At 41.0% G+C, this 13828-nt stretch overlaps 1 protein-coding gene across 3 annotated transcripts in view; it reads right to left on the bottom strand.

The window, feature by feature from the left end:
* The window catches only part of Ap3b1 (adaptor related protein complex 3 subunit beta 1), a 199072-nt gene that overhangs the window by 74977 nt on the left and 110267 nt on the right, over positions 1–13828 (bottom strand). For all 3 annotated transcript variants that reach the window (XM_076927169.1, XM_076927170.1, XM_076927171.1), the window contains exons 18-20: positions 11442–11586; positions 8606–8759; positions 5090–5237 (exon numbers count right to left, since the gene is read on the bottom strand). In XM_076927169.1, coding sequence (XP_076783284.1) covers positions 5090–5237; positions 8606–8759; positions 11442–11586 — 447 coding nt within the window. The remainder of the gene's footprint in view (positions 1–5089; positions 5238–8605; positions 8760–11441; positions 11587–13828) is intronic.

Raw genomic sequence — 13828 nt, 5'->3', positions numbered from 1 at the left:
GACAAAGCTTTGAATTTTTAAAATAAAGACCAATATTCCTCATTAGCCACAGAAGTTAAGGATTTCAACACCTGTGAAGACCTGTGAGAAGAAAGACTTGTTCTTATTTCTCAGAGAACAAAAGCAGCCTGCAAATGGTTCCTTTGGTGCTCTGCAGGGCTCCTTTCACAGCACACAGTAAAACTGCATCTGCATTGTCACTAAGACTCGCCCACAGGTCAGTCACCTTTATCACCAGGTCTTTCTATTAAGGGAATCATAACATTTGCTGATGGTCAAAGACTGTCCTGAGGTCACCAGGGGAGGTCATCAGTTTCACAGTACCCCACAGAAAGACAGCAGTTTCACAGTACCCCCACAGAAAGACAGCAAAGGTCAAAATGGAGAAAACCTGAGATAATTATGGACTTCACAGACACTGTAGGAATACACTGTACAAGTGTTCTTCCATAGCTAGTTCAGACAGGAATCATATGATCCAGGTATAGAAATATTCTTAACATTTATTAAGTGTTAAATGAAAGAATGCTGAATATTCATATTTACTTCACATCATTAGATTATGTTTTATATATGGTATATGTAATTAAAACATTACATATTAGCACAGGACTGGAGTGGAATGTCAGTTGGTCAGTCCTTGTCACGTAAGCATGAAGACCTGAATTCAGAATCCTAGCACCCACATAAAGAGCCAGGCACTGCACCTGACTAGAATGCTAGCACCTAGGAGGCAGACACAGGCAGATGACCAGTGCACACTCTTCAACTAGTCAAGCCAAATCCAGAAGTCCTGGTTCAAAAAAAAAAATCTTGTCTAATCTCAGGTGGGAAGTGACTGGGGAAGACACTTGATATGAACCTCAGTGGTCTTCCAAATGCACACACACACACACACACACACACACACACACACACACACACACTGAGCCCTTGTCAGTACCTTCACACAGCCACCACATAGTCCCCTAGAGAAACACTGCTAACGTGTAAAACAGACACATTCACAATATACCATAATCAAGATTCCAAACCACCACTTTCCTCATTATGTCTCTCTGTAGGAGCTAGAGTACACCAGAGAGATCACAACACAGCTACTGTGTCAACAGCAGAACCTCACTCCACTGACACAAGCTTAGGATGAAGGAGCACTCCAACAGGCTGCTTAGTTCCAGGGTACTGAAGCTGGGGTCTGATGAAGGGGAAACAACATTAGATCAGGTAAAATGCTCCCTATCAGCTAAACATATCCTAGTGTGCAGATTATAAATTGTTTATGATACAAAAGAAATCTAAGACACACAGATACAAATGAAAACCTCTTCCATAGATAATATGTCTACATTGCTGAGTTTTCTCTTTACTCTTCCATATAAAAATATTTTCCTTTTCACTGGATAAAGCATGTAAAAGTGCCTAAGATCTAGAACTATTAAGAGGGATTTTGTGGGGCTGCATATAGTTCAGTGGTTAAGGGCAGTGGCTGCTCTTGCAAAGGACCTAGGTTCAGTCCCCAGCACCCACACAGTGGCTCACAGTGGCTCTCTTCTGGCCACTGTGGGCATACACGTGTATACACACAGGTTAACACACATACACAAAAAATAAATTTAAAAAATCTAAAAAAAAAAAAAAAATCAAGTTTTCTTTCAGAATGGAACACCTGCACATAAAAGTCAACTTGTCCATAAAATAATCAAATCTTAAACCAAATCATGCACTATGGCCATTACTCATCACAGCGCAGTATCAGGTGACAGATCCTTCAGGAATACAGATAGATATCCAGGAGGGACACCCTCCCTGCAGCCACCGCCCACCAGGGATGTCAAGGCCACTGTCTAATGGAGGCCACTCTCTACTCATCTTCTATTTTCTTAATTCTTCATGCATAAACAAAGGCTCAGAAAGAGCCAAGAACACACATAAGAAAAGTGTGAACATCCAAACATGAACAGATTAAGATGAGAGAAGATTCAGACATGGAGCTCACTGAACTTGGATGACACCAGGGTGCCAACCCCTGCAGCCTGATCCAACACTGTGCTCAAGGCGAGGGTTGGAAAAACCCCAATCTGAGGATGACTATGGCAAAGGTCTACAAAGCCAAAGGAGAGTGGATTTAGACTGCCAAAGGAGGAAAGAAGAAACAGATATAAAAAATCTTATACAAAATCTGATGGTCTTGGTAATTATGTAAACTCAGAGTGGAAGGAGTCAGAGGAAAGTACAGGGGCCAGGGCGACTGCTGGTGTGCAGCGTAGGCTGAGCGCTAGGTTTACAGAGCCTGTGACCACAGACAGGCCTAAGGATCTGGTCTAAGTCTGGGGAGAAGACCTGGCAGCAGAGCGATGAGAATATTAGTTACTACTATGCTAGGACTCTAGTAGACTATGGGAGAAAAAAGGCTTCATGGCAGGAAACATGCAGGGTCCTGACTGCCCTGCAGAGCAATATGTGTGGAGAGAGAAGTTACTAAGAATTAATTGGGTTAGTAAGTAGGAGATGGAGGGCATGAGACTCACTCTGTTCCATTTCTGGCTCCCCTCTGAAGGCTGGAAGCCACTTAAGGGGGTCTGATGGCAGAAGACAAAGCCAAGAAGGAAGAAGCAGGCTCACAAAACAAGGTCAAAGGAAGTAGAGCTTCGTCTTAGCTTAGTAGACAGAGAATTCCCAGCCAGAGCTAAATGTTTACAGAAAGAGTAAGCAAATGAAGATTCTGGAGTGAGAGGAGAGGTGGCATGTGATTCACAGTTGTCTTCGGAAGAAGGTAGATACACATCAGGGGTCACAACTGACAACAGACTTAAATTTTCAATATTGTTTAAGAAGAGTAGAAAAGTGCAGGAGTGAAGAGCCACAGGGAGTCCAGGTCCCAGTTAAACAGTATTCAAACTGCCCTGAGTGGAGGCCAGCCTGGTCTACAGAGCAAATTCTAGGTCAGCCAGGGCTACACAGAAAAGCCCTCTGTCAAAAAACCAAAACCAACAACCAACTGACCAAAACAAGTAACAGCAACATACAAAACCCTGAAACTGGACTCCACGTTGTTCTTGTGCATCTGTCTCTCCAAGATGTGCCGTAACAAGGAAGAGATCGGCTTTGGCTTTACAGACAAGGAGACTGAAGCACGAAGGTGCTACCGCCCCACAGGAACACCATACTTGACTCATGGACCACCACAAATTTAAGAATTTTGAAAGGCAATATACTCCAGCTATCTCAAAAATCTCATGTTGATGCTCAATGTGCCCCCAAATGCACTGTCCAGATGACAGAAAAATAGTAAGATTCAAGCTGTAGATTCAAGACGTGAATTTCCAGCACCAACTCTGTCATCTAAATGAAGGCAAAGAGGCTACCATCTGCCTTCATTACTAATAATACAAAGATAGATTAATAATAATCTATCTTTGATAGAAGGGGGATATTCTACAACAATAAAGTCACTTATTTAAATAAACACACACACACACACACACTTGCCTTTCCATCTAACCACAGATAGAAAATGACATCCTAAGATAGACAAAGGATGTGCCTGCCTGTGCTGAAGGTGTCTTCTTTAGTTCCTTAGCTTTCTAACAAAACACTCAACTTTCAAAAGTATTTCATTCTTTTTTGTTAGTTTGTGTCAGGAGTCAACAAGAAGAAGCTAAAAACTATCAGGTGATCTTCCTGAGATGGGTCCACGTTGGATTAAAATCTATGATGAATTTGCTCTGATTGGCAAGGACTAGGAGAAATTCATTTTAGGAAAGATTCCTGATATTTATATGCTTTTCCTGTTATTATTAAATATATATAACAATTACTAGGTATTAGCCTACCCTTTTGAGCAGATCTCCACAGAACAACAAAGATATACTGTCTTACAGTGATGCTATATAAACAAATAGATGATTTCTTATTCCTTGATGATGATACTATAAGAATTCCTAAAATTATAGTAATTATTAAGCTCTTTTATAACACTGCTATTAAATCCTTTCTGATAGTCAAAACTGCAATGAAAACTCTGCCAGTCTCCACGTATCATGAGTTAATTGCTTCTGAGAGCAAGCAGGCATCTACCACTCAGACCACATTTCAAGAGCTTGTAAAACCATTAACCAAAGGTCATAAAAAGGGATCTAACAATTTACTTACTATAAGTGATAGGATAGAAGATAAAATATTGACTGGATTTATCTACAAAACTTCACTAATCACTTAATCAAAAAAGTTATAGTTTTAGCTCTCCATGAACCTGTTGAGCTTGGGATTGAAAATGAATGTTTAGCCAGATAATCTCTCCTAATGGATATGCATGTAAACATTCTCTGTTGTAAACTTATTTATGATTTGAATTTACATGTAAACTTGTGATGAACTTTTTACCACACGATATGCATTCTGAAAGATGTATAAGTGCCGAGGACAAAGAGAGGAGAGCATTTCCCACATCCCCTTTTTTTCTTAGACAACCCTTATCTCTCCCTTTTTCTAACAAGCCCCTTTTACTTTTTTTCTTAGAGATCTTTCATGGGGAACTTTTTAAAACTTAGAAATGAATGCTAAAATTACTTCTGAAAGTGTCCCCTTTCTTCCTGTGACTTCAGCGAGCAGAGACAGAGGCTACTTTGCCTTCTCTCTGGTGCCCTAGGACGAGGTGCTTTATAAGCAGTTTCTTCCTCACAGGGACCAGAAGGCAGGTCAGCCACATAGACTTAAGATAGGAAAATGTCTTCTTATTAAACAGCAATCCTAAACAACAACCCACCCAACACTCTTCCCCTTTCTCAGAAGAATCAAACAAGAAAGAAGAACCACCGGGGCTGCCCCCTACCCCCCAACCCCCGGCAAGTTTGTTTTTAGTTTTTTCAAATAGGGCTTCTCTGTGCAGCCTTGGCTATTTTGGAACTTGCTCTGAAGCCCTCAAACTCAAAAGATCCACCTGCTTCCCCCTCTCCCATCACAGCCCCACGTCCCCAGTGCTTGGACTAAGGCATGGACCACCACCGCCCAGTTCAAAAGTATTTATCCTTAACTGGAGGAAGCTACAAGCTGTCCATGCATGTCAGTCACAGCACATGCGTGGTCTTACCTTAGCCACTTTTCTGGGTGCAGGTTCACTATCAGAGCCTGACTCTGACTCTGATTCTGAAGAACTTTCTTCTATGGAACTGGATTCCTCACTGGATGATTCAGAAGCTCTAGATTTTTCATTTTTCTTCTCCCTATCTTCTGAATCACTGTGAATAAAGATGAATTTTGAGATATAAATGAACTGCAAACCCTTATGTAGACAAATTTAAGTAATTTTATAAAATACAATAAAGATGGCTTAAAAATCCTAAGATAGGAAAATTAAATGAGGGCTGCCTAGATGATTCCCAGGGAGAAGGTCCTCACAGCCAAACCTGACAACCACAGTCTGGTCTTCAGGACCTACAGAGAGGACGGAACCGAATCCCACAGGTGGTCCTCTGATCGCCACATGTGCACTGGGAAGCATGCGCTCACACAGAAACAAATTAAATTTAATGAATAATAATAAAGGTAGTGTTAGTTACCAAGTAAGCTGGAGCAACTTCAAAGGCAAAATCACAAAACAACACTAGCTGATATACGCAGTAACCATACAGAAAAATACTATGAGGGGACTGATGGTCTCCGGAAAATAAAGAGCTAACAGTAAGAAATTCTAAGAACTCAGGCTGAGTTTTAGAATGAGGTCTCAAATATTGCTTACTGATAAGTTTAAGAGGTTGCACATCTACTTTTACCAACAGACCTGCATTTGGTAGATTTTGTTTGTTTGTTTCTGAGAAAATCAACCAGACAAGCACACAAATGTGATCTTAGATATATTATGTAAGAAGATGTTAATTGGCTCAGAGGAAACTCCTTTTTTACTTAAAGATAGGGTATTGCTTGGTTGCTATGTAGCCCAGGCTAGCCTCACACTTGGTCTTCCAGCCTCATACTCCATATGCTGGGAAGAAGGTGTATGCCACCATGCCACACTCTAACAGGCTTCTTTTATGTATCATTTCACTAAAAGTGCTATTCACTTATTCAAAGAGTCAACTAATATTTCTTACTACTTGTTAGACTCATGTTAGATAACAATAGTGAGACACAGATGACCTGGGTGTCAACTCTGTCTGTGGTGCATTGGAGCATACAGAGAAATACACCCACAGTGACAAGGCACGCAAGCAATAAGCACACAGTGCAGGTGCTTTATGACAACACTCAAAGAGACACCTACACTAGATACCCAAGATTAGGAACATGACTTGAGAAACAGAAGTGGGGTGAGTGGACAAAACAGAACTATTCCCCAAAGAGAATGGAGAGCATGGAGACTAGCTGACTGCCTCCAGGTCCCTCCAAATGCAGTCTAGTTCTTTCCACTGTGTGTGTGTGTGTGTGTGTGTGTGTGTGTGTGTGTGTGTGTGCGCGCGCGCAAGTGTACATGCATGTATGCACATACGTGGGCTCCTTTAAAACTCTAACCTGGGAACTAGAGCTAGCTCAGCAGTTAAGAGTGCTTACAGCTCTTCTACAAGACCCTGGGTTCAGTTCTAAGCACTCACATGACAGCTTACAGCAGTCTGTAACTTCCAGTTCCAGGGGATCGAAGACTGTCCTAACCTTCTCAAGCCCCTGCATGACATGGTGCACACGTACACACGCACAAATGCACACACTCCCACATACACAATCAGCCAATCAATCTAACGTTTTTCTGTTTTGTCTTTAATAATCTCCCTTAGGCCAGGCAGGTCTAGGTGCTTCATTCTAATGATCTATTGCAGATGTTCTCTTCCTGGCCTCATTACTAACCCACTTACAAGGAAACCAACATCTGAGGGTAAACAACTTTAAGGACACACTAGCATGAGAGGCAATCCTGAACTCTGAATTCAAACCTGCCTCCCTCTGACGTCCTGACCGCCTCCACCATGCTACTGTTTCTACCATGAAGACACTCTGGAATGTACGACTGAAAGGTAGTAACAAACACCGGTCACTACTAAAGAGTAATTTCTGAGGAGACTTAAAGATTATCAAGAACTTCCAAGTTGTGCAGGCGAACAACAAACAAGCTCTAAGAGACAGGCTGAAGGAGCAGGGGAGGGAAAGCAGCGTGGGAAGAAGGATCAATAGCTCTCAGAATTGATTTCTGGGGAGGAAATATGGTTGCTGTTTATTAAAAATGGAGTAATGGCAACATCTCAGAGCACATGTAATTATATTTGAAGATGAAAAGATATGTTGTTTTCTCTCCTACAAAATAGTAGCAATATATATTGTCCCCAATGCACTGTTTAAAACATGGACCTACAAATGAACAGCTTAGACTGTCTTTGTGGTTGTCTTTTTTGTTGTAACGATTACTTTGAATTCAAACATAAATAAAAATTTAACAAAAACATTTCTGAAGAAAAAAAAATGGAACTAGCATGTGATTAAAAGCGTATATCATGATGACATGTGCCCTCTGAGGAAACACTGCTATGTGGAGGAAAAACATCTAGAAACAAGCACTTTTCTAAACCAGATCAGCACAGCACAGCTAGTCTGATGTGAAAGCCAAGCAGTGTCCTCAAACACCAGGGATGACAAGCCAAAGCCTCACTCCTGCAACAAGGGAGCTATTCTAAGGAGACTTCACTCCTGGCACTGCAGATAAGATTTTAAAGGTAAAAGTGTTATTTTATTATGCATCACTCAATTCTGATGGTAATTATTGTTTACCTTACTGCTTAGAGTTTCAGATGTTAACCTAATGAGAAGAATTTACTGGTAACTAGGTTTTTAACTTTGCAATGATGAAAAGCCTGTATTAATTTAACCTACAGATTTCATTTGTTCTGAACAGGAAAAACAATATAAATCACTTTTAAAATCATTAAATCCTGACTTAAATTAATAAAGTCATAATTAGGGCATTATGCTGTGTTTGTTATGGAAGTGGCAGGGCGAGCTGCTTTAATTACTGTCTGTAATAAAAGGAGCAGAGAGCGTACTGCGCGCAATCAGTGCTGTCAGCCACGACTGAGCCAAGCTGCAAGCTCATCACAGGAGTGGGCAGCAGGCCCCCGACAAGGGCCAGGGAGTCAGCGGAGGCCACTCTGACAGCAGCGGGTGGGGAAAACAGAGCCATACAATCCAAGGTATTAGCCCCAATTACTCCAAATCTTAATGACGCTTTAATATGAGGACGATGTTGATAATGGCGGATCTTGAAAAGCACTAACCCTTAAATATCTTCTGACCGTCTTCCTTCACAGCTGTTGACTCTGATATTTGGATCATATTGTTTTTAATGCAACATTATTTAGAAAAATCAATTGTCTTGGTTACCTAATGGCAAAGTGCTGAAGACTTTCATTTTAGCCCTCAGCAAAACTGCAGCACAAGGTGACTAAGTGTCTAACCCTCACTGCTTGTCACGTAAGGCAGTCTCCCAAGGTGCAAAGTACCCTAAGATCTCCTCAGGCCCAAAATGAAACCCAAGAATGGCACCCAAGTCAAGACTTAACATCTGTTTTGGAGAAATCACACCGGCATTTGTTAGCTGAGACTTGAGGAAAACTGACTACATCACCTTTTCTTCTTGGCTCTGGAGTTCCTCTTGGCCACCCTCTGCTGTTCCGCTTCTGCCTCGCTTCCAGACTCGCTGTCCTGTCCACTGGACGAGTCCTCGCTGCTGTCCTCACTGCTGCTGCCTGTGTCTCCACTCTTGCTTCCAGACCCGCTCTCTGCAAGACAGACCAGCTGCTCTTCACTCCGACCATTTTATAATGTGAGGACACCGTACCATCCACAGAGACTGAGGGGAAGGAGGTACTGACTTAGATGGACCTGGTCTGTTCAGAGGCAATCTGGGAGGACTCAGACAGAAGAAGATGCTCTAATAATAAGCACAGCAAAGGCAAGATGAACAAGAAAATCAACTTGAGAGGGTCTTTTAAACCTAGAGCAGCTAGCAATGGCATACCTTTTTTTTTTTTAAAGAATGAGTAAGTGGTATAAGAAATTATTTTAAATTCTGCTACTTGTTACTGAAATTATTTAGTGAAAAATAAGGCAATAGTTAGATCTTCCTAGGAACCAATTTTGAGGGGGAAAAGACCTTTTAAGTCATTCCCCCAAAATGTCTAAGTATATAAGCAGCAAGCAAAATTCCTCAAGAGTCATGACTCGCTAGCCTGACAGTCTCCCATCTGAGATAACACAGCACACCTGTGTTCTTGCAGAAGTGGTGAATTAAGAGCTGAGCATGATGGAGCATGCCTGTGACTCTAGGATCAGGAGGAATAAGCCTGAGTTTAAGGGCAGCCTGGGCTACATGTGGGCCATTCTCACAAAATACATATATATTGTGTATTATTAAAATGCACCCTAACTTTCACTGCTACAAATGACTTTAGGTGCAGAGCCATACACTGGCCCTGCTTGGTGCCTACCCAGTGAAGTGCCCTGAGCACAACCTGAGGTTAAATACTGCTCCAACACCTGCTTCCTAAGATTCCTTTCTACACCGCAGGGCAAGCCAGGACAGCTGGTGCTTTTAGACTGTCACAGAGTTGGCTATAAAGCAGGGTTCCCTGGGATGTCCAGGTTCAAATCCTGGCTATGGCACTCCCCAGCTCTAAGACTGCAAATTATGCAACCTCTGACTCTCAGTTTCCTTTTCAGCAAGCTGTTGTGATAAGTACATGACTGGAAGCATGTGCCAGGGACTGGAGCACAACAGGACTGGCACACAGGAAGGCACTCACCATGACATCTTTCACAAACCCATGCAAACAAAGCTTCTAAACAAAGACAACTGGGATGTGTACTGAAAAAAAGTCACACACACACAGTAGTATAACTGGTTTATACTAGAAATAACAGAAAAAAATTACAGGGCTGAGAAATGGCTCGGTGGATAAAGTACTTGCTGCACAAGCATGAGAAGCTGTATATGGCTGCCCAGCACCCAACAAATGTAAAAGCCAAGCATGGTGCTGTGCATGTACTAGTGTTGGGTAGAGGGGGGTGGGTGGCGGTGGATGCTCATTACTCAGCTTAGAAAAGAACAGTAAGCTCTAGATCAGTGAAACACTGCCTCAAAAATTAAGGCTAAAGAGATGGTCCTTGTTGCAAAACTGAGTTTGATCCCTTAGAACTGATTCCTTCAAGCTGGCCTCTTATCTCTACACAAGTGCCAACAACTGTGCCTCTCTTCTACACATGCAAATGAATATGTGTAACCAAATTTTTAAAAAGAAAGACACCTAACATTGACATCTAGTCTCCACGTGTGTACACTCTCACCTCACACACAGGCATGCACCACACTCACCCACCCAACAACCCACCCTTCAACCCTCACACAAAGAAAAGGGGAGCAGGCAGCAGCAGCAGCAAATTCATCCACTGCCTGTCGTCACATGAGAGTCAATGGCAACCTAGGTCCAGCTCACATTAGGCAGTTATTTTCCTCTGGGGTATAGAAGAAGCCCTCACACAGGACTCAATATTGTGTATTCAGACAAGCTCAACAATAGCCACAGCGTTAACAGAATGCCTTTAAAGACGATGAACAATGCTAATCTAGAAACTGGCACAAGCTCGTAAACAAATAGGATAGAGGGAGACACATGTGTAGGGTATAAAATAAAGTGCATGACAGAAACAATCCAATTAACTATGGAAACAATCTTTCTCAATGGTCTACTTCACTCTTCAAGTTACATATTTTCTATGTTAACTTTTGAGTTGAGGCATTTGGCTTATTATATAAGAGACAATGTATTGGGATTAATTTATCAGATATTACAAAGATTTTCATAGGGCAGGTGAGAAAGTAGTAGAGAACTAGGAAATCGCCTTGGGCCAGAGCTGCCACCAAGTTATACTTTTGACTTGTGATTCAAACATGTCCACTAATATAAATCACATGCAAAATTTTAGTTATAAAGTTTTGGGGGGGGTGTCTGAAGAAAGCAATGGTGAATACATAAAATAAACAAATACATCTTAAAAAAAAAGTTTTGGGGTTTTGTTTTGTTTTTTGGTCTTCCAAGACAGGATTTCTCTATGTAGCCCTGGCTGTTCTGAAACTCTCTCTGTAGACTAGACCACACTAGCCTTGATCAAGAGATCTTTCTGCCTACCTCTGCCTCCAAGTGCTGGGGTTAAAGGCTTGCTTTTAAAGTCTTCCTCTTCACCTATCAGATGGAAAGGTAGGTGTCCCATTTAGTTGGTACAGCTGAAGCCTAGGTCCATACTTAGATACTTTTTTCAGTGCATACTGCTCTCAACTTCCTAGTTCTGAAAATAATGAATTCTGAGATGTCTTAAGTTTAGTAACAGACTGGAGGGAGAAAGGAAAAGATAAGGGACATGCAATCTATAGTGTGACAATACATTTCAAATAGTATAAAGCCCACCACTGTCACTGCTGCTATCAGAGGGATCCTCGTCCTCATCTTCCTTTTCCTCTTCTTCCTCCTCTTCCTCCTCCTCAGATTCAGAGTAAAATTTCTTCACAGGTTTTTCTTTCTTTGTTTTTCCTAGTGGGGTCCATTCTTTTGTCTGTTTATATAAACAAAGGAAACATTAATGAATTCTTATTATGGGATGCAGACTCCTGGCAAGTTCACTGTGAACTCAGAAGAGAAGTTTGATGCTTCCATAAAGAAGCCAAGTGCTAGACGTGCAGTCCTAACAGCAGAGGTGTCCATTTCCAAACACAGAATGTACACTCTCATTCAGAGTCTACTGTTACATTTCCCGACTATTTAACAAATGTGTGTGTTGGTCCACAGAAAACTTAACCTACAGTAAAAACAATAGCTTACTTGACATGTAAGAGGAACAAAGCAAGCAAACCATAGTGAATGTTGGCAGTAAATACTCATCATCTTGCTAAGCTAAAGGCTAACTCCTCATAGCCTCCTGTTTAACCCATGGTGACATGCTTTTCCATGCTGGTCTGGGCACCTGTCTCTCCTGGACTGCTACAGGAGGTTCTTAACTGGTTACTTGCTTCTCCTCTCCATTGACTCCAACCAAAGTCCGCTGAACACAGCAGCTAGACAGTCAGGACGAGCCAGTCTCTGGTTTCAAACCTTCATGGCTCCCCAATTCACTCAGATACATGGACAAAGTCTCCAGCAGTCTCCCTCCCCAGGCACATCGAGCTGTTGCCACTTACTTCCTTTTCCTCTTGCAGACTCCACAACTGCCAGTCTCCAAGACTCTGAGACCTGCTCTGTATGAGGGTCATGCTCTCAGTGATTCCACCTCAGCACAAGCCCAACTCCTTTAAAGCCAGTACTAGCTGCCTTCTAATATACTGTGTGATTTATTTATTTTTTTACTTCCCCAGAATATTGATTTCTAACACCTGTAAAATATTTGTTTGCATTTAAGAAAATTATCCTATTTGGTGTTCCGGAAAGACGGCCTTAGAAGAAATCTTTACTATAAGTCTGTCATAACCACAACCTTGATTCATTGTGGAAAATTTAAGTCTCACACCTTCTCTACTAAAAATCAAGGAAATGAGGATTTCTTAAAAGCTCAAAACGGTTAAGACTCACTTATTTATTACACTTTTAATTGAGTTTCCAGAGTGTGCCAGCATGATAGAGTGTGTGTATATGGATATAGAGACATATATATGTATATATATTACTTATACATATATATGTACATATAGAGTGTGTGTATATATGTATATATATATATATATATATATATGCATTATTATTACAAAGAAATTATTATTTACAGCATGATACACCAAAGGATCATTACAATTTTCTGGGAATATGTTTTAAAATACTAATACAAACAAAAATATTCATGCTTAAAAAAAAAAAAAAAACCCGAATGCCGAGAGAAACTCCAGTAGCCTGAAAAATCGTTACTTGGGAAATGACAAGAAAACTAATAAAAATAATTTAAATCCACGGGTTTCCACCTCCACAGAGTTTCATACATTAAAGGCCCAAAGCCTAACACGACTGGACTGTCACTCTGGTATGAGAGCTATGGAGCTGGAAGCCAGAGAACAGAGGCAAAGAAAAGGAAAAGAGAGGGAGTGATGGGAAAGCTAAGGTCCTCCACACAACATGTTACATACATGTTTATATAAAGCAAGATGTCCTTGATATGCAAAAGAAAGTCCTGTGTAACTAGAAAAAAAAGGATTTTCTGTAACTAAACAAGACACTCTAAAGGGGCCACACAACTCACTGGTACCTTAGTATAGATACACATCACATCTGATGTCCTGGAACCTTAGTATAGATATACATCACATCTGATGTCCTGGAAACGGTGCTGTGTAATTCAAAGTGACTTCTAGTGTAAAACAAACTAGGCTCCCTGTTGTTTTGATTAAAATGTCAGATTATCTAAGCCTTAGCCATTTTTTTCCTAAGTTATATTTCATAATAATGAGATTTGACCTTAGAGGATCACTAGATAGTAAACCCAGAATAATACAGTGTATCATGTGAACAAAATGCACTGATATGACTTCGGGGGAGGACTGTAGAGAACAAGGCAAAAAGGGATGATCTGAGCAACACTCTCTACAGCGAGGAATGCATCTCAAAACAGAACCAGCTACACTGGATTTATATTTCATTCCATTCCTCATAGAGCATTTTAAGCCACTATCTCAGAAAGCATTAGAAGAAATCTATTTGTTCTATGGTTTAAATGGATGCCTTTAAATCTGGTTCCATTAGCTATAATTATTCTCCATAAGTTATTAATTATTAATTTCAGAAATATAGTCAGCAAAATAAAAAAGAAACCAATT

The sequence above is a fragment of the Arvicanthis niloticus genome, chromosome 29 (assembly GCF_011762505.2).
Source record: "Arvicanthis niloticus isolate mArvNil1 chromosome 29, mArvNil1.pat.X, whole genome shotgun sequence".
Lineage (NCBI taxonomy): Eukaryota > Metazoa > Chordata > Mammalia > Rodentia > Muridae > Arvicanthis > Arvicanthis niloticus.
This window is presented reverse-complemented; position numbering and strand designations above follow the sequence as displayed.